The sequence below is a fragment of the Phyllobates terribilis genome, unplaced genomic scaffold, assembly GCF_046119375.1.
Source record: "Phyllobates terribilis strain yellow unplaced genomic scaffold, ASM4611937v1 Scaffold_7__3_contigs__length_470593459, whole genome shotgun sequence".
Taxonomy (NCBI): domain Eukaryota; kingdom Metazoa; phylum Chordata; class Amphibia; order Anura; family Dendrobatidae; genus Phyllobates; species Phyllobates terribilis.
The window spans coordinates 247,343,396-247,365,026 of record NW_027362767.1 but is presented as its reverse complement, the minus strand read 5'-3'; the positions used below and the strand labels follow the sequence as shown (position 1 = coordinate 247,365,026).

General features: G+C 42.5%; 1 protein-coding gene across 13 annotated transcripts in view; it reads left to right on the top strand.

The window, feature by feature from the left end:
* The window catches only part of DNM1 (dynamin 1), a 150,902-nt gene that overhangs the window by 74,641 nt on the left and 54,630 nt on the right, over positions 1–21,631 (top strand). For 8 of the 13 annotated variants that reach the window (XM_073640185.1, XM_073640188.1, XM_073640194.1 and 5 more), the window contains exons 2-10: positions 7,341–7,414; positions 12,048–12,197; positions 12,339–12,542; positions 12,628–12,726; positions 14,130–14,290; positions 14,897–15,039; positions 18,400–18,535; positions 18,634–18,701; positions 20,331–20,469. In XM_073640185.1, coding sequence (XP_073496286.1) covers positions 7,341–7,414; positions 12,048–12,197; positions 12,339–12,542; positions 12,628–12,726; positions 14,130–14,290; positions 14,897–15,039; positions 18,400–18,535; positions 18,634–18,701; positions 20,331–20,469 — 1,174 coding nt within the window. The remainder of the gene's footprint in view (positions 1–7,340; positions 7,415–12,047; positions 12,198–12,338; positions 12,543–12,627; positions 12,727–14,129; positions 14,291–14,896; positions 15,040–18,399; positions 18,536–18,633; positions 18,702–20,330; positions 20,470–21,631) is intronic. The other 5 variants (XM_073640195.1, XM_073640197.1, XM_073640193.1 and 2 more) reach the window with 1 other exon arrangement.

Here is a 21,631-nt window from a genome sequence, read left to right as displayed (position 1 = left end):
GGTGAGGCTGACCTGTGCGGCCGTGGGAAAGTTCATGTGAGTTCATGCAGTCAAGCATGAACTCACATGAACCCTCTGAGGGCACCGCGGCGACTTCAAATGAACAGCTGATCGGCATCACCTGATACCTCAGCTGTTCATTTGAAATAACCGGCGGGAAAGCGCAGCACAGAACGGGAAAGCCGGCGGTGAAGTCTTTTCACTGCCGGCTTCCCCGCCCGGGTCCTTCGCTCCTTGGTGCTGCGCTCCCCGCCCGGTCCTAATTTACGATTGGGATTGGAGGTGGCGAGGGGAGCGGAGGATCGGGGTGGGAGGCTGCGGGGAAGCGAGTATGGGGCTGAGTGATTGTTTAAAAGCCGCCGGCTTTTAAACAATCAGGAGAATTCTCCCCCGCTGGGATGGCATTCTGATGACAGGCTGGATCGCGCTGCCATCTAACTTGTCATCCTTCACAGACACTGCAGAGCGCAGGCATTATGGGAACTTCCGATTCCGGTATTCGATATTGTAAAAGTATCGGAATTAAGTATCGGAATTCCGATACCGCGAATATCGGCCGATACCCGATATTACAGTATCGGAATGCTCAACACTATCCATAATGATACACAGTGTAGTGCATATATAATACTGTTAAACAATGCATCCATAATATTACATAGTGTAGTGCATATATAATACTGCTAAACAGTACATCCATAATAGTACACAGCATAGTGCATATATAATACTGCTAAACAATGCATCCATAATATTACACAATGTAGTGCATATATAATACTGCTAAACAATGCATCCATAATATTACACAATGTAGTGCATATATAATACCGCAAAACAATGCATCCATAATACTACACAGTGTAGTGCATATATAATACTGCTAAACAGTGCATCCATAATATTACACAGTGTAGTGCATATATAATACTGCTAAACAGTGCATCCATAATATTATACAGTGTAGTGCATATATAATACTGCTAAACAGTGCATCCATAATATTACACAGTGTAGTGCATATATAATACTGCTAAACAGTGCATCCATAATATTACACAGTGTAGTGCATATATAATACTGCTAAACAGTGCATCCATAACATTACACAGTGTAGTGCATATATAATACTGCTAAACAGTGCATCCATAATATTACACAGTGTAGTGCATATATAATACTGCTAAACAGTGCATCCATAATATTACACAGTGTAGTGCATATATAATACTGCTAAACAGTGCATCCATAATATTACACAGTGTAGTGCATATATAATACTGCTAAACAGTGCATCCATAATAGTACACAGCGTAGTGCATATATAACACTGCTAAACAATGCATCCATAATATTACACAATGTAGTGCATATATAATACCGCTAAACAATGCATCCATAATACTACACAGTGTAGTGCATATATAATACTGCTAAACAGTGCATCCATAATATTACACAGTGTAGTGCATATATAATACTGCTAAACAGTGCATCCATAATATTACACAGTGTAGTGCATATATAATACTGCTAAACAGTGCATCCATAATAGTACACAGTGTAGTGCATATATAATAATACTGCTAAACAGTGCATCCATAATATTACACAGTGTAGTGCATATATAATACTGCTAAACAGTGCATCCATAATAGTACACAGTGAAGTGCATATATAATAATACTGCTAAACAGTGCATCCATAATATTACACAGTGTAGTGCATATATAATACTGCTAAACAGTGCATCCATAATATTACACAGTGTAGTGCATATATAATACTGCTAAACAGTGCATCCATAATATTACACAGTGTAGTGCATATATAATAATACTGCTAAACAGTGCATCCATAATATTACACAGTGTAGTGCATATATAATACTGCTAAACAGTGCATCCATAATAGTACACAGTGAAGTGCATATATAATAATACTGCTAAACAGTGCATCCATAATATTACACAGTGTAGTGCATATATAATACTGCTAAACAGTGCATCCATAATATTACACAGTGTAGTGCATATATAATACTGCTAAACAGTGCATCCATAATATTACACAGTGTAGTGCATATATAATACTGCTAAACAATGCATCCATAATACTACACAGTGTAGTGCATATATAATACTGCTAAACAGTGCATCCATAATACTACACAGTGTAGTGCATATATAATACTGCTAAACAGTGCATCCATAATATTACACAGTGTAGTGCATATATAATACTGCTAAACAGTGCATCCATAATATTACAGTGTAGTGCATATATAATACTGCTAAACAGTGCATCCATAATATTACACAATGTAGTGCATATATAATACTGCTAAATAATGCATCCATAATACTACACAGTGTAGTGCATATATAATACTGCTAAACAGTGCATCCATAATACTACACAGTGTAGTGCATATATAATACTGCTAAACAGTGCATCCATAATATTACACAGTGTAGTGCATATATAATACTGCTAAACAGTGCATCCATAATATTACACAGTGTAGTGCATATATAATACTGCTAAACAGTGCATCCATAATATTACACAGTGTAGTGCATATATAATACTGCTAAACAGTGCATCCACAATATTACACAGTGTAGTGCATATATAATACTGCTAAACAGTGCATCCATAATATTACACAGTGTAGTGCATATATAATACTGCTAAACAGTGCATCCATAATAGTACACAGTGTAGTGCATATATAATAATACTGCTAAACAGTGCATCCATAATATTACACAGTGTAGTGCATATATAATACTGCTAAACAGTGCATCCATAATATTACACAGTGTAGTGCATATATAATACTGCTAAACAGTGCATCCATAATATTACACAGTGTAGTGCATATATAATACTGCTAAACAGTGCATCCATAATAGTACACAGCGTAGTGCATATATAACATTGCTAAACAATGCATCCATAATATTACACAATGTAGTGCATATGTAATACCGCTAAACAATGCATCCATAATACTACACAGTGTAATGCATATATAATACTGCTAAACAGTGCATCCATAATATTACACAGTGTAGTGCATATATAATACTGCTAAACAGTGCATCCATAATATTACACAGTGTAGTGCATATATAATAATACTGCTAAACAGTGCATCCATAATATTACACAGTGTAGTGCATATATAATACTGCTAAACAGTGCATCCATAATAGTACACAGTGAAGTGCATATATAATAATACTGCTAAACAGTGCATCCATAATATTACACAGTGTAGTGCATATATAATACTGCTAAACAATGTATCCATAATACTACACAGTGTAGTGCATATATAATACTGCTAAACAGTGCATCCATAATACTACACAGTGTAGTGCATATATAATACTGCTAAACAGTGCATCCATAATGTTACACAGTGTAGTGCATATATAATACTGCTAAGCAGTGCATCCATAATACTACACAGTGTAGTGCCTATATAATACTGCTAAACAATGCATCCATAATACTACACAGTGTAGTGAATATATAATACTGCTAAACAATGCATCCATAATACTACACAGTGTAGTGCATATATAATACTGCTAAACAGTGCATCCATAATAGTACACAGCGTAGTGCATATATAATACTGCTAAACATAGTGACTATTTTTTCCACTGTATATCAGTTTGCATTTTTCTTTTGTTCCAAAGAATATTCCATTTCCAGAAAACTTTGACAGATCACAGTCATCATTTATAGCTCTGCTCCTTCATTGTCAGCTGATAATGTGTGCGGTGACCACATGATGAGTAATAATACAATATAATATAAGAGGAGCCATACACAGGTCGCTACATATTATATATACTGCCCACAATGTACTATGCCATTATTACAGTTAACCCCTTTGTGTCATGAGCAGTTAGACCTTTATGGTGCAGTGATAAAGTATTTTTTATTAGCACTATTTTGATATACATATAATGTATTGAAAAGTTTGAATTTTTGAGGGAGAGGAGGATTTTGCTATTTGGCTTTTGTTTTTTTCTTCAGATGGCTCTGCAAAATGTGTAATGAATTAGGCAGGGCTCATAATCTGTATGTAAAAGCCTCTATAAATGACATAAATCTGGTTGCTTGCAGTCACCACCGGGGGAGAGGGAGCTAGCTGAAAATGGCTTTATGGATCTGTATGCAGTGAGCTCCCCCTAGTGGCTGCTGAAGATAACCAATAAATTAACAAGGGGTCCTCGTCGGCCATGGGCTCGAAAGCAGCGGTGTTCCTTGCTTCAATAGTTTGTACATCACTGGCACTATATATATATATATATATATATATACAGTGCCTACAAGTAGTATTCAACCCCCTGCAGATTTAGCTGGTTGACACATGTGGAATTAACTTGGCATTGTGACATTTGTACTGTAGATCAGCCTGGAAGTGGGAAATGCACTGCAGCAAATTTTATTTTTATTTATTTATTTTTTTAAAAAACGTTAAAAGTTAATTCAGCGTGTCATTTATTATTCAACCCCTCAAACCACAAGAATTCTGTTTGGTCCCCCAAAAGTATTAAGAAGTAGTTCAGGCACCAAGAATAATGAGCTTCACATGTGTGGATTAAAGATCTCTTTTGCCAGCCTTTTCTGACTATTTAAGACCCTCCCCAAACTTGTGAACAGCACTCAGACATGGTCAACATGGGAAAGACAAAGGAGCATTCCAAGGCCATCAGAGACAAGATCGTGGAGGGTCACAAGGCTGGCAAGGGGTACAAGACCCTTTCCAAGGAGTTGGGCCTACCTGTCTCCACTGTTGGGAGCATCATCCGTAAGTGGAAGACTTATGGAACTACTGTTAGCCTTCCACGGCCAGGACAGCCTTTGAAAGTGTCCTCCCGTGCCGAGGCCAGGCTTGTCCGAAGAGTCAAGGCTAACCCAAGGACAACAAGGAAGGAGCTCCGGGAAGATCTCATGGCAGTGGGGACATTGGTTTCAGTCAATACCATAAGTAACGTACTCCACCGCAATGGTCTCCGTTCCAGACGAGCCCGTAAGGTACCTTTACTTTCAAAGCGTCATGTCAAGGCTCGTCTACAGTTTGCTCATGATCACTTGGAGGACTCTGAGACAGACTGGTTCAAGGTTCTATGGTCTGATGAGACCAAGATCGAGATCTTTGGTGCCAACCACACACGTGACGTTTGGAGACTGGATGGCACTGCATACAACCCCAAGAATACCATCCCTACAGTCAAGCATGGTGGTGGCAGCATCATGCTGTGGGGCTGTTTCTCTGCCAAGGGGCCTGGCCATCTGGTCCGCATCCATGGGAAGATGGATAGCACGGCCTACCTGGAGATTTTGGCCAAGAACCTCCGGTCCTCCATCAAGGATCTTAAGATGGGTCGTAATTTCATCTTCCAACAAGACAACGACCCAAAGCACACAGCCAAGAAAACCAAGGCCTGGTTCAAGAGGGAAAAAGTCAAGGTGTTGGAGTGGCCTAGTCAGTCTCCTGACCTTAACCCAATTGAAAACTTGTGGAAGGAGCTCAAGAATAAAGTCCACATGAGACACCCAAAGAACCTAGATAACTTGGAGAAGATCTGCATGGAGGAGTGGGCCAAGATAACTCCACAGACCTGTGCCGGCCTGATCAGGTCTTATAAAAGACGATTATTAGCTGTAATTGCAAACAAGGGTTATTCCACAAAATATTAAACATAGGGGTTGTATAATAATTGACCCACACTTTTATGTTTAAAATTTAATAAAATTCAACTGAGCAACATAACTTTTTGGTTTGTAAGATTTATGCTTCTGTTCATAAAACCTACTCTCGTTTGCAGTTTGAAGGCTCTAACTTATTTGCATCTTATCAAACCAGCTAAATCTGCAGGGGGTTGAATACTACTTGTAGGCACTGTATATATATCCTATATACAAGGCATTGTAAAATATTTAGACCCCTCTTTTTCAGCCTGTTACTGACAGTCTCCTTCCACAGTCTTGCGCTGTCTTTTTCTGTGCTTTAATCCGGCTTTACCGCAGGTGCAGATTGATGCTGCGCACAACAAGATTACTTTACCAAATAGCCTGGGATTATGCAGTCACCATCCCTGCTCATCTTTGTGAGCTCACAGGTTAAAGGGAACAGCACCTTAATAACATATCCTTTTATAACTGCTTCTCATCATATAGCAGCTAAAATAGTCTGCGTGTCATATAGTCTATTGAATTTATGGTGTAATTCTTCATTTCCCCTGTGGGGGCGCTGCAGGGAAATTATACACATGCTACTGAGTTTCCCCACAAAAGGCAACATGAGTTGGACTAAAGTGGACAACCCCTTTAAAATATAATATATGTCATTTTTATATATGGTGTAAATGCCGCTGTTCTCCCGAATCCGGCATAGTTTTTCTTTTGTCCCTGCTCCTTTCCATACCTGAGACATGGTCTCCACTTCCCTACATATCAATTTAGTCTTTTTAATCTAAGTGGGTGTGGTCCAGATGAAGACGCCCACAGAGAAGAGTTGAAGACCACACCCAGTTGCTTTCCAAGACTAGATTTATATACAGGGAAGAGGAGGCCGTATCTCAGGATCAGAGATGCGCAGGAAAAAAATAAAAACATCGCCGGATTCAGGAGAACAGCGGCATTTACACCAAGTTAAACAATTCCATATTTATGGCAAATAAAAGGTCCCCTTTAAGGAGTCTTTTTTTGGGGCTGTTTCTAAGCAACAGATCCACTGGCATGAATTGTCATGGCCTTACTGTGTCACCCATGTTGTTAAAAGCCATACTCCAAAAAGGAAGATGGTTTACTGTCCTTACAGCTGCAGCAGAGAATGCAATGCAAGTTTGATTAGATTTTCTCTACCTGACCCTTACTTCTTGGTATGTGGAGATGCATAAACCTGCATAGGAGCTGTGTACACATTACGGTAGGTTATTTATATTGAAGACCATTGCAACTTTTTAATTTTTTTTTGCATGCAGTGAAGCAATAAAAATGATTACAAGCGTGCACATAGCATCTATTGCATTTTTCTCTGTCTGCAGCACCCATCGTTCACACTCCTGACGAGCTGCAGGCAATAATTATTGAGTGGGTTGTGTGAGTAGTCAGGGATCCAGCACCATACGACGAACTCCTGCGTTATCAATTAAGTTGCAGATGGTAGAAATGTATCCCTTTATGTGATCATTACTCTATATTAAACGGGTATTCATTATTGGAACAAGCAGTTCTGCAATGTAAAATATGGGGGAGGGATCATAAATAAGTATCTACCGAGATTACAAATCTTTTTCTATCTATTTCAGGGATTTCCTGCCCCGTGGATCTGGAATTGTCACCCGTAGACCACTGGTTCTGCAGCTGGTGAACAGCCCTACAGGTGAGAAAAATAAAAGCACAAATTATTGCTCCGTGGATTGATTCAAAGCTGTGGTCCTCCATGAACTATGCTGCCAGTTCTTATAATCTCCTGCTCACTAGTACCAACCTGTTTCCCATCCAGGCTTGGACTGACCCACAGGAGAACAGGAGAATCCTCCGGTGGGCCACCACTCTCTTATATGACCAGTACTTTTGTGACATGCAGAAGTAGTGCTGTTGCAGAGTGTGACATGCAGAAGTAGTGTTGTTGCTTCAAAAGCATCCAGCAACTATTAGAAGTAACACAAGCACAGGAGACATGAAGTGTTGTGCTCCAGAACCATCCAGTAACTAGAGCGGTTAACACAGTCACAGGAGACAAGGAGGGTTTTAGCAGAGCCTCAGGGGGATTGTGGGGAAGTTGTTTACTGTCTGGCCGGAGCCAAAGAGAAAGGTGGTATATGATCTGCATCTCACAGAAGGCAAGGGAACAGAATTCAGGTCAGGAGGGAAGCTAAACACAGGTCAGATAGACTCCCTGAGCTAACAGTGCGGAGTATTATCGGCCAGGAAGATAAGGATTGGATTGAATCCTGTCATAGGGATCATCTCCCTCATCAACCCTCCCCCCCTCCATCTCCATGCAGGATAAAGAATGCTGTGTACTATTGTGTCCTTGTGAAGGAAAAGCCTGTGGTTGCTTATGCACAGAAGTGTGCTGTACTGTGCTACCGGATAATAGACTCTGTACTGCTGTGCTGCAAAGAAGACTGTACTGTTATTACTGGAGCCTGTTGCTCAAAGAGACATTTGCCTTGCACTGGCCGTGCCTCATTAAATGTTACTGTTCTACCGTTTATGAAGACTCTTGTCAGATGTGTCTGGTGAGCAACTGAATCTATCGTGTTCCTGAGAGAAGTTGCAGCCTATGGTCGCCCTGAGTAACGGTTCCCCCAGGATTCCAACGAATTCTGGGGTGTAATTCCAGATGAATTACACCCCAGAGTACTGAAGGAGATCGTAGAAGAAATTTTAGAACCACTCTCCATAATCTTTGAAAATTCTTGGAGAACAGGAGAAGTCCCAGAAGACTGGAGAAGAGCAAATGTTGTTCCTATCTTCAAAAAGGGGAAGAAGGTGGACCCAGGGAACTATAGGCCGGTGAGTCTGACTTCTATACCAGGAAAGATCTTTGAACAAATTATTAAACAACATGTATGTAAGTACATGGATAAGAATGAAGTGATTAACCAGAGTCAGCATGGGTTTGTAACTAACAAGTCATGTCAGACTAACTTAATTTCCTTCTATGACAGAATCACTGACTGGGTGGATCAGGGAAATGCTGTAGATATAGTATATCTTGACTTCAGCAAAGCATTTGACAAAGTATCTCACACCATCCTTATTGAAAAAATGACCAAGTATGCAATGGACCAGGCAACTGTTAGGTGGATTCATAACTGGCTTAGTGATCGGACTCAAAGGGTGGTTGTAAATGGCTTCACATCCAGCTGGATGAATGTCTCAAGTGGGGTACCACAGGGCTCCGTCCTGGGACCTGTATTGTTCAACATCTTTATCAATGATTTAGATGAAGGAATTGAGGGTAAGCTGATTAAATTTGCTGATGACACAAAGCTAGGAGGGATAGCTAATACTAGAGAAGAGAGAGAGAGGATTCAAAAAGACCTAAATAAACTGGAGCAGTGGGCAGCAACCAACAGAATGGTTTTTAACAGGGAAAAATGCAAAGTACTACATCTGGGCAATAAAAATGAAAAAAGCATATACAGAATGGGAGGAATAGAGCTAAGCAACAGTACATGTGAAAAAGACTTAGGTATACTAATAGATCATAGACTGAACATGAGTCAACAGTGTGATGCAGCAGCAAAAAAGGCAAATACAATTCTGGGATGTATTAACAGAAGCATACAGTCTAGATCACGTGAAGTCATTATCGGTCTTTACTCCTCTTTGGTCAGACCTCATCTGGAATACTGTGTACAGTTTTGGGCACCACATTTTAAAAAAGACATAGACAAACTGGAGCAAGTTCAGAGAAGAGCGACCAGAATGGTGACTGGTCTGCAAACCATGTCCTATGAGGAACGGTTGCAGGATTTGGGAATGTTTAGCTTGCAAAAAAGAAGACTGAGAGGAGACTTAATAGCTGTCTACAAATATGTCAAGGGCTGTCACATTGTAGAAGGATCATCTTTATTCTCATTTGCACAAGGAAAGACTAGAAGCAATGGGATGAAACTAAATGGGAGGAGACACAGATTAGATATTAGAAAAAACTTTTTGACAGTTAGGGTGATTAATGAGTGGAACAGGCTGCCACGAGAGGTGGTGAGTTCCCCTTCAATAGACGTCTTCAAACAGAGGCTGGACAGACATCTGTCTGAGATGATCTAGTGAATCCTGCTTTGAGCAGGGGGTTGGACCAGATGACCCAGGAGGTCCCTTCCAACTCTACCATTCTATGATTCTATGATTCTATGTAACCGGTCTCACCCCTATCTGAACTTAGGGGCGTACGTGTAACACCTTGCACAATACACTTGAATCACTATGTACAGACAAAGGCAGCATCTTATTCTTTTAACAATGTACTCAGTTCATTGTTATATAAATTTGTGATTAAGGATAATGTCACATTCACATGTAGCTGAAAAGTGGGGTCCGGGAGCTGGTTACCGGTGGGCCCTTGGCAGCCCAGTCCGACACTGCACTAGTTCTCTTTCATCCACATGGGAGGAGGTTCATCATATGTATGTGTAGCTCCTTTTAAAAACTGGAGCATGTACATTAAAGGGTTTTATCCTTAAAATCACAGGATATCCATAGGATAAGGTATAACTTGCAGGGAGTCCAACTTCTGGGACCTCCATTGATGCCAAAAACTTAGCTCTGGAACACCGAGAAGCCCAAGGTGTGCATGCTCGACCTCCGCTCCATTCATTGTCTATAGTATTTGGCCATTTCCGGCAGTCCCATTGAGGCACCTCTGGTCTCGGGATTCCTAGCAGCCCTAGTGATTGTGACCACAGCAATGAGCAAGTTATCCGTCATCACACAAAATAACCCTTTAAGGGAGATGTCATCTGTTTGGTCACAAAGGACCCATCACCAGTCCAGTACTAAAAGGAGCGCCACTGGCCCTGTTGGCCTGGGTACCTGATGATTCTGATCCGGCACCAATGACATGGCTACTGGACCTGAGTCCTGTAAATCTTTTTGCTCAACTCCATAATTTTATATTCGGATCTATTAATACGGTCTTGTTGCTGATTGCCAACTTGGGCACCTTTTGTTGGATAACACATGACACCCTTGTTCAGATGTTTCCGTCTTATCTCCCTCTGCCTCCTGCTTGAGACAGAGGGTCTTCCTTTGCTAATTTGACCTGGAAATCAGTGTAAATGATATATTATTTTAGTACATTTCAGATAAGGGATGTTTCCTAGTCATTGTCAGCGACCTGTGACATGTTACTATATAATGTAGTTTCCTGTGCCCAGGAAGAATCACTTCCTTCATATTTAGACCCAAAGAACACATGGTGTTACTGAGACTCATCCTCAGATATTGGAGTCTACCTGCTTTGGGCCTTGATACCAACTGGTGCCTATTGTCATGCTAGGTATGGGAAGGACCCAGTGTATGACGATGGGAAGAGGGGGGGAAGCCCAGCAACTAGGGAAAGGGAGAGTGGAGACCCCTAGGTAGATCTTACAACACCCTGGCTCCCCTACCATCCCTAAATCTGTTCCTCACCTATCGCCGAGCAGGATACCCAATCCCTGACTGACCCTAGAGCTAGGCCCTAGGTAGGTAGGGGGAGAGATGAGCACTAGTCAGCCCCCACTGCAGCTAAAGATAAACAAGGAAAACAGACAAGGGGATACACTTAGCTTTGGGAAGATCACGACAACACTCACAAAGGGACTCCAAGAAGAAACTAGCCGATTGCTAGAACTTCAGGCCTGAACAGAGGAATATACTTCTATCACCAGCAATTCTCTGGAGAGACTGGGTGTTATTTAAAGGTCCAGCATGGGTGTGTTAATTAGCAGCAGAAAGGGGAGCTCACTGCTGGGTCCTAGAGAGGGAGGGATGGTGAAAGGATTAAGAATGGTGTCTGCAAGGCCAAGCGCTGTGACCTTCTACAGCCGGATCCAAAATGACTGTCTGTCACACCCGAAAACACCTGTGACACCTTTGTAGACATATTGGATATTTTGCTTTCTCCCTAAAATCAAACAGTCCCCATAGTGGGAGAAAATACTTGTGCGGTAAGCAGTGCTTCCATCACTTTCACTGTGAAGATAAGTCAGCCACCACTAGAGGGCGCTCACAGATTTATGCAACAGCCGCTGAACTTGAGCACAAATCCATCTTCAGTATGCTCCCCTTAGTGGTGGCTCAGCAATAGACGGTACAACTCAGAGGCTAGAGAAGACAAACGGTGGAAGATCCTTAATAAAATCCAATTGCAAAAATTATTTTTAGCCCAAAATACATGCATTTATGTTAAAAAATAAAATTGTCCCCAACCCCTTTAAGAATGTGAGGGTAAGCTTCATACATCTTTTCTTTTGTGTTTGGACATCTTTTTATACCATGTTTTTTCTGTACTATAGAACATGGAGAATTTCTACACTGTAAGGGGAAAAAGTTCACAGACTTTGAAGAGATCCGGTTGGAAATTGAGGCTGAAACGGACAGAATCACTGGGAGCAACAAGGGCATCTCTCCTGTGCCAATTAACCTTCGGGTATATTCTCCAAATGGTGAGTCCATTGTTGAAGCCCCCACACCAATATAAATAGTATGGACCCCTCTACATCCAGAAAGATGAGGTTCCTCTCAAAGGAGCTGTGGAAAGTCTCCATGTATGACTCTGATCTTTTATGTTTATGTTCCCCCTTTAGTGCTTAACCTGACCCTGGTTGACCTCCCGGGTATGACCAAAGTCCCAGTAGGTGACCAACCTGTGGATATCGAGGCCCAGATCCGCGATATGCTCATGCAGTTTGTCACTAAGGATAACTGCCTCATCCTCGCTGTATCTCCTGCTAACTCCGATCTGGCAAACTCTGATGCCTTGAAAATCGCCAAAGAAGTGGATCCACAAGGTCGGTCCGACAAACCTGCCTTATGTCGAACCTGCTCGACCATCGGGGCAGGCGGTTTATCAGACGTCTTTCATTTCTTTTGCAGGGCAGCGCACCATTGGTGTCGTAACCAAATTAGATCTGATGGACGAAGGGACTGATGCTAGAGATATTTTGGAAAATAAATTATTGCCCCTTCGAAGAGGTGAGCGGCCATCTCTTATTGGGTCAGGGTAAAAATATAAAGGCGACTGCAGGCGTCATGAAACCCAATGTTACCTAATGGGTCATAACTATATTGATAGATGCAAGTCTCCTACTGCTTTTCCCCCTATTAGGAAAGATTCCAATAGGAGTCCCCTCCTATAGAGTCCTAAAGGGGACGGTTAGTCAGAAAAATACTTATTGTCTAAATCAGGTTTTTATGTGAAAAGTATTTTTTTATGGTGGCCTTTTCTTTTCTTTGATTTTCCATGTATATGCATATGAGATCCTGCAATTTCACGCTAACTTCTCTACCTCATACTAGACTCACGCTCCCTGCTATTTACCGATGACTTTTCAGCAATCTGTTTGTTATCATCACAGACAAGATTTCTATGAAATGTAATAGCTGAATGAACTGTAGATATCTTACTAGGAGATGTCACAGCTCACCTCCGGCCCTCTCCTGTACAATGACTGATAACACCTCTATATACAGTAGATAACACAGGATCCACCATTCACTATAGTTGATGTCACAGCTCACCTCCTCCTCCTCGTCTGTACAATGACTGATAACACCTCTATATACAGTAGATAACGCTGGATCCGCCATTCACAATAGATGATGTCACAGCTCACCTCATCCTCCTGTACAATGACTGATAACACCTCTATATACAGTAGATAACACAGGATCCACCATTCACTATAGGTGATGTCACAGCTCGCCTCCTCCTCCTGTACAATGACTGATATCACCTCTATATACAGTAGGTAACACAGGATCCACCATTCACAATAGAAGATGTCACAGCTCACCTCATCCTCCAGTACAATGACTGATAACACCTCTATATACAGTAGATAACACAGGATCCACCATTCACAATAGGTGATGTCACAGCTCACCTCCTCCTCCTGTACAATGACTGATAACACCTCTATATATAGTAGAAAACACAGGATCCACCATTCACAATAGGTGATATCACAGCTTACCTTCCCCCTCCTGTGCAATGATGGATAACAACTCTATATTCAGTAGATATCTCAGGATTCCCCATTCACAATAAGTGATATCACAGCTCACCTCCTCCTCCTGTACAATGACTTATAACACCTCTATATACAGTAAATAAAACAGGATTCACCATTCACAATAGATGATGTCACAGATCACCTCCTCCCATCCCATCACAATGACATTTGCCCAGATTACAGCATTTTTTATGTCCTTTTAATATATGTTACAAAAAAATTCTTGAACTTTTTTTTAAAGAATTACAATCAACATAAAAACTTGATTAAAACAATAGATCATTTTCTGATGTCACATTGCCTATACGTCACAGGCGTCTTCATTGATCTATTCCCACAAGTCATTGCTGTTGTCTATGACAGGTTACATTGGTGTGGTGAACAGAAGCCAGAAAGACATAGATGGCAAGAAGGATATCCAAGCTGCTTTAGCGGCTGAAAGGAAGTTCTTTCTTTCACACCCATCTTACCGACATCTTGCTGAACGCATGGGGACCCCGCACTTACAGAGAGCTCTGAATCAGGTAAATGTGCTTGGATACGTCGATGACCTCCTGAGGTGGGCGGTGAAGATAGGACACTAGAATTGCTTATATCAGGCTAGGAAAACATGATCCTTTACTGAAAGACCCTGGCTTTGCGGAAAAAGTGCTTAAGACCCCCATATTCATTAGATAGATGCAGAAAAAAATGCCAATATTGGCTGGGCCAACAAAGCACAGTTATCTAATGTGTTTGGCCAGCTTTAAAGAAATTGTTCCATAAAACAGAATACCTGTCCAAAGGGCAGATGATAAATGTATGTAATGTAATGCTGAGACTCCAAAAGATCTTGAGAATGAGGGGAAGAGGGTGGGTGACAATAGTCCCTTGGGTGAATGGAGCGATAGTGAGCATGTGCGACCACTGCTCCACTCTGTCTATAGAAGTGGTGGTCGCACGTGCTCACTATCGCTGAAATCACACAGGGGATTTTTATTGCCCCTAAGTTCTTGGGGTTGTTGGGAGTACAAGCATCATGCATTGATTCTCTGGTTATGTGGTTTAACTTTCTCTTGCTTGTCTTGGATTCAATCACCCCTTATCGTTTGACCAAGGGACGACTAATCACATTTTTTTTGGTCCAATAGCAACTGACCAACCACATTCGGGACACTCTACCGGGGCTGCGAAATAAGCTGCAGAGTCAACTCCTGTCCATTGAAAAGGAAGTGGAAGAGTACAAGAATTTCCGTCCCGATGACCCGGCTCGTAAAACCAAGGCTCTTCTCCAGTGAGTTCTGCTCGTCGTTAATGTCTCCTGAAGTTTCTTCGGACGAGACATTTCCCATTTCTCTAGTACATGGCATAACTTAGTACAATAAATTTCTACCTTGGATAATTAATGTCATCTGGATCCACCAATATTCTTCCTATTGGGAAGAAGTCATTGTAGACTGGGGGTCATGAACAATTTCCAAAATGTAGGTTGGGTCTACGCTCTTCTGGACCTGGCCTTAGATTGGTGTATACATTTCCAGGCTTGACAAGTCTGCCTCAAAGTTTTTATTTTGTGACACAAATTCCGATACAGAAAAGGAATGAAACTTTAGAGAAAACACAGAATTGACTGTATCAGTGTACTCTTTGGATTGGCGTAGATACTATAATCCTATGGATGCATTTTTCTCTGGGAATAGTGCTGCCTCCAATGCTATAATCTCTCCCCTTGGTAGGATTGTTGGAAATCATGTGCAATTGCTGGTGGTCCTACCATAGCAAGTATGTAGCTGTACACATATGTAACTGTATGTAGGCTGTCAATCATGCCCAGGGGGGCGTGATTAGAGGATCAGAGGCAGGACGAGGCATTTGAGAAGCTGCAAAGTAATAGTTAATTTTTACAATTTAAGAATGTTAATGTGCAAACACTTTATCAGAATACCCAAATCCGCATACATGCTGTTATAGTAGCATGGGACAGTTAGCAACGGACCTGACGGGTTCCCTTTCAGGAACACAATTCAGGAGCATAGTTTATCCAGGAATAGCAGAGCCAAGTTTATTACATTGATAAGGAAAATAATGAATACAGCTATTATATTCTATAATTTGCCAGTATATTAGATTACTTGTTACATGCCCGCATTCTCCACCACTTGATATGGAAATCTCTTGCTAGCAAAGATCTGGCCTTCCCAGGTGATTAGAATAAAAAATACATTTATTTAGAATAGAAGTTACAAACTAAAAAGAGAGAAGTAAAAACAAGAGATGAAAAGGTTCATATGCGGAGATCTCTCATATTGTTATACATTCATATTTTATCTCTTGTCTTTACAGTTTTCCATTTCAACATTACCAATTACAGGGCACTGGATACGGGCACAGGTGCAGGGGTTCAAGATACTGGACATGGGATAGACAGAGGAGCTGAGTTTGCAGTCAGGATACTGGACATGGGGTAGACAGAGGAACTGAGTTTGCGGTCAGGATATTGGACATGGGGTAGACAGAGGAGCTGAGTTTGCGGTCAGGATACTGGACATAGGGTAGACAGAAGAGCTTAGTTTGCAGTCAGGATATTGGACATAGGGTATACAGAGGAGCTGAGTTTGTAGTCATGATACTGGACATAGGGTAGACAGAGGAGCTTAGTTTGCAGTCAGGATACTGGACATAGGGTAGATAGAGGAGCTGAGTTTGCGATCAGAATACTGTACGTAGGGTAGACAGAGGAGCTGAGTTTCTGGTTAGGATACTGGACATAGGGTAGACAGAGGAGCTGAGCTGTGGTCATGATACTGGACATAGGGTAGACAGAGGAGCTGAGTTTGCGGTCAGAATACTGGACATAGGGTAGACAGATTTGCTGAGTTTGTGGTCATGATACTGGACACAGGGTAGACAGAGGAGCTGAGTTTGTGGTCAGGATACTGGACATAGGGTACACAGAGGAGCTGAGTTTGTGGTCAGGATACTGGACATAGGGTAGACAGAGGAGCTGAGTTTGTGGTCAGGATACTGGACATAGGGTAGATAGAGGAGCTGAGTTTGCGGTCAGGATACTGTACATAGGGTAGACAGAGGAGCTGAGTTTGCGGTCAGAATACTGGACATAGGGTAGACAGAGGAGCCGAGTTTGCGGTCAGAATACTGGACATAGGGTAGACAGAGGAGCTGAGTTTGTGGTCATGATACTGGACATAGGGTAGACAGAGGAGCTGAGTTTGCGATCAGAATACTGGACATAGGGTAGACAGAGGAGCTGCGTTTGTGGTCATGATACTGTACATAGGGTAGATAGAGGAGCTGAGTTTCAGTCAGGATATTGTACATAGGGTAGACAGAGGAGCTGAGTTTGCGGTCACAATACTGGACATAGGGTAGACAGAGGAGCTGAGTTTGTAGTCATGATACTGGACACAGGGTAGACAGAGGAGCTGAGTTTGTGGTCAGGATACTGGACATAGGGTAGACAGGTGAGCTGAGTTTGCAGTCATGATACTGGACATAGGGTAGACAAAGGAGCTGAGTTTGCGATCAGAATACTGGTCATAGGGTAGACAGAGGAACTGAGTTTGTGGTCAGGATACTGGACATAGGGTAGATAGAGGAGCTGAGTTTGCGGTCAGGATACTATACATAGGGTAGACAGAGGAGCTGAGTTTGTGGTTAGGATACTGAACATAGGGTAGACAGAGGAGCTGAGTTTGTAGTCATGATACTGGACATAGGGTAGACAGAGGAGCTGAGTTTGCGGTCAGGATACTGGACATAGGGTAGACAGAGGAGCTGAGTTTGTGGTCATGACACTGGACACAGGATAGACAAAGGAGCTGAGTTTGCGGTCAGGATACTGGACATAGGGTAGATAGAGGAGCTGAGTTTGCGGTCAGGATACTGTACATAGGGTAGACAGAGGAGCTGAGTTTGTGGTTAGGATACTGAACATAGGGTAGACAGAGGAGCTGAGTTTGTAGTCATGATACTGGACATAGGGTAGACAGAGGAGCTGAGTTTGCGGTCAGGATGCTGGACATAGGGTAGACAGAGGAGCTGAGTTTGTGGTCATGATACTGGACACAGGGGTCAGGATACTGGACATAGGGTAGATAGAGGAGCTGAGTTTGCGGTCAGGATACTGTACATAGGGTAGACAGAGGAGCTGAGTTTGTGGTCATGATACTGGACACTGGGTAGACAGAGGAGCTGAGTTTGTGGTCAGGATACTGGACTTAGGGTACACAGAGGAGCTGAGTTTGTGGTCAGGATACTGGACATAGGGTAGAGAGGTGAGCTGAGTTTGCGGTCATGATACTGGACATAGGGTAGACTGAGGAGCTGAGTTTGTGGTCGGGATACTGGACATAGGGTAGACAGAGGAGCTGAGTTTGCCGTCAGGATACTGGACATAGGGTAGACAGAGGAGCTGAGTTTGCGTCAGGCAGAGAGATCCCAGCAGGATACAAGGACTCTGGTGTCAGATCCACACTGACAGCCCAGATTTCTAGTTTTTGGCGTGATAGGTCCATCTTAGGTTATATATTAGACTCTATAGAACATGGCGGCCAGTCAGTCTGTCGATGATCTCTAAATAATCTTAATCCAGAACCTTAACTTATGTCCTTCATCGTCTTTTTCATCTTTTTAGGATGGTGCAGCAGTTTGCTGTTGACTTTGAGAAACGTATTGAAGGCTCCGGGGACCAGATTGACACTTATGAGCTCTCCGGGGGTGCGAGGATCAATCGAATCTTCCATGAACGCTTTCCTTTTGAGCTGGTGAAGGTATGGATTACAGTCTGGCCTGTGGATGGGGAATTGTTATCTGCGGGATGTTTGTATTGGGATTTCTTGATCCGCTAAAATACCTTCTCTTGATGCAGATGGAGTTTGATGAGAAGGATCTGAGACGAGAGATCAGCTACGCTATCAAGAACATCCACGGCATAAGGCACGTACAGCATGGTGAATGGCCTGGAGGGGCATGTGTATTAGCAATATTGCGCTTTGCTGTCGATAGCCCCCTCCCCATGTAGGATCTCATCCTGACCCACCCTCCCGATACCTAGGACTAGACTGTGATACCTCACCCTTCCTAGAATCGTAGGCGCAGCCACTGAGAGAATAAGGCAGATGCACAGATCGTAGTCTTCCTACAATCACATATTACACATATAAATAGTAATATCTGTATAATCAGCACATTCTTATGTCAGAACCAGACCATGATATAAGATGAGCGGCACTGCAAAGCCACTGCTAATCCGCCACTGCAGAAGAGGCCTGTCCCCTGGGCCAAACATCACAGAGGACTCTCAGCTGCTGCAGAACATCATGATATGTCTCACAGCTACTGCACAACATAAGTCACTGCAGAGCCTCCTAATACGCATCTAAGCCACTGCAGAACCTCATAATACACATCTCAGCTACTGCAGAACCTCATAATGCACACCTAAGCCACTGCAGAACCTCATAATACACATCTCAGCCACTGCAGAACCTCATAATACACATCTCAGTCACTGCAGAGCTTCATAATGCACACCTAAGCCACTGCATAACCTCATAATCCACATCTCAGCCACTGCAGAACCTCATAATACATATCTCAGCCACTGCAGAACCTCATAATACACACCTCAGCCGCCGCAGAACCTCATAATGCACATCTCAGCTGCTGCAGAACCTCATAATGCACACCTAAGCCACCGCAGAGCCTCATAATACACATCTCAGCTTCTGCAGAGCCTCATAATGCAAACCTCAGATAATGCAGAGCCTCAAAATACACCTCAGCTACTGCAGAACATCATAATATACATGACAGCTGCTGCAGAACATAATACACACATCTCAGCTGTTGTAGAGCATTATAATACACATCTCAGCTGCTGCAGAACCTCCTAATGCACACCTCAGATAATGCAGAGCCTCATAATTCACCTCAGCTGCTGCAGAACATCATAATATACACGACAGCTGCTGAATAACCTCATAATACAGTAGATAACACTTACTACAGAACATAAGAATACACTCCTCAGCTGTCGCAGAACATACTACACACAAGTCAGATGCTGCAGAACATAATACACACCTCAGCCGCTGCAGAACCTCATAATACACACCTCAGCCGCTGCAGAACCTCATAATACACATCTCAGCTGCTGCAGAACATAATACACACATCTCAGCTGTTATAGAGCATCATAATACACCTCAGCTGCTGCAGAACATCATAATACCGACTTCAGCTGCTGCAGAAAATCATAATACACACCTCAGCTTATGCAGAACCTCATAATACACCACACCGCTCAGATGCTGCAGAGCCTCATAATGCACACATCAGCTGCTGCAGAACATCATGGTTCACAGCTCAGCCCTAAATTATTCACCATACAATTATTAGGATTTTCCCTCCACCAGGATCCTACATATAGACAAGCTGCCTTGTGGCTACCAGTGGCATTGCCTTATTAGCTAGATTGTTAACCTCTGAGCTCCTGACATTGCCGACTCGCAGCTAACGCTGTATATTCTCCTTATTACCTGCTTCACTCCGTCGGGTGTTTAGAACTGGGCTCTTCACACCTGACATGGCCTTTGAAACCATCGTCAAGAAGCAAGTGAAGAAGATCAAAGAGCCGTGCTTGAAATGTGTGGACATGGTCATTTCCGAGCTAATCAGTACGGTTAGACAGTGCACCAAGAAGGTAACCCTTCTGGACCGGGAGCCGGACTCTGCACCGGTCCCATCACATGTGACACCCCAACCTCAGCATGACCGGGGGACATAGTCAATCAGAAAGCGCACCTCTTCTGAATGGCTGCGTCGCTTCTACTTGAGCATGCTATAGTCTACATTTTTGGCCATGTGCATGGACTACGTATTATATAAAAAGGACCATAAAGCCACCGGTATTGTGAGTGTGTGAGAATACGTGTGCATTGAGGGGTATTCTGCATAATCAGATTATTTTGGTCTAAATGTTAAAGGGGTTGTCTAGGATTATTAAAAATGGTTGTTTTATAGTCCTCCCAAAATAGTGCCACTCTTCTCCCTTGGTAGTGACTGGTATTGCAGTTTATCCTGCAGCCATAACCCCTGAAGAAGAGTGACTGTTTCTGTAAAAAAGAGCAAGAAAAATAATAATACTGGATGCATTTTTCTAATTGCAGACACCCCCTTTTAACTCTAAGAATTCGCTAAAATCAGGTCCACGGGTGGCAGGTACATGTAGGGCGATACTTGTGTAATCGAGGTAGTGTCCTCCTTACTTTATCCAGTAGTGTCGTCCAAGGATATAATCCCTGCCTACCTCCTTCCATCACTCGCCATTACTTTCTAAGCGATTTATACATTTCTCTATCCCTTTCTATCTTCCACACTCCTTGTCCTCCTCTGATGTTCTGTTATCACTCCAATAAAGGACTCTGACCACATTAAAGTCAGCCAACTCGAACCTGGCTGACTATCTTATGTATATGAGTGTCTCCCGATTCTTCTCTCACAGAAGAAAGAAGGATTGGGCATATTGAATTTTAGTGCACAATCGTTTGGTTCAGATAAGCTGCTACCGGAGATGTCTCACAGCTGCTTACTTCCCTTTCCCCATTAAACACACATGCACTGGCAAACCGAGTGTCCATGTGCACAGGGGAGATGCCAGTTGGATGTATGGGCACCTTCTGGACAGTTTGGCCCATTTTTCCCCAAAGCATGAGGCCACACATAGTATGCACGGATCGGCTGGGCTTTTTCTTTTTTATAATGAACACACAAGACATTGACAGCTGACTGCTCACGTCATGTCACGTCCTGCACCAAAAAAGGGGGCCACGTCTGCCTTATTCCCGCTACCCCAGTGTTTGACC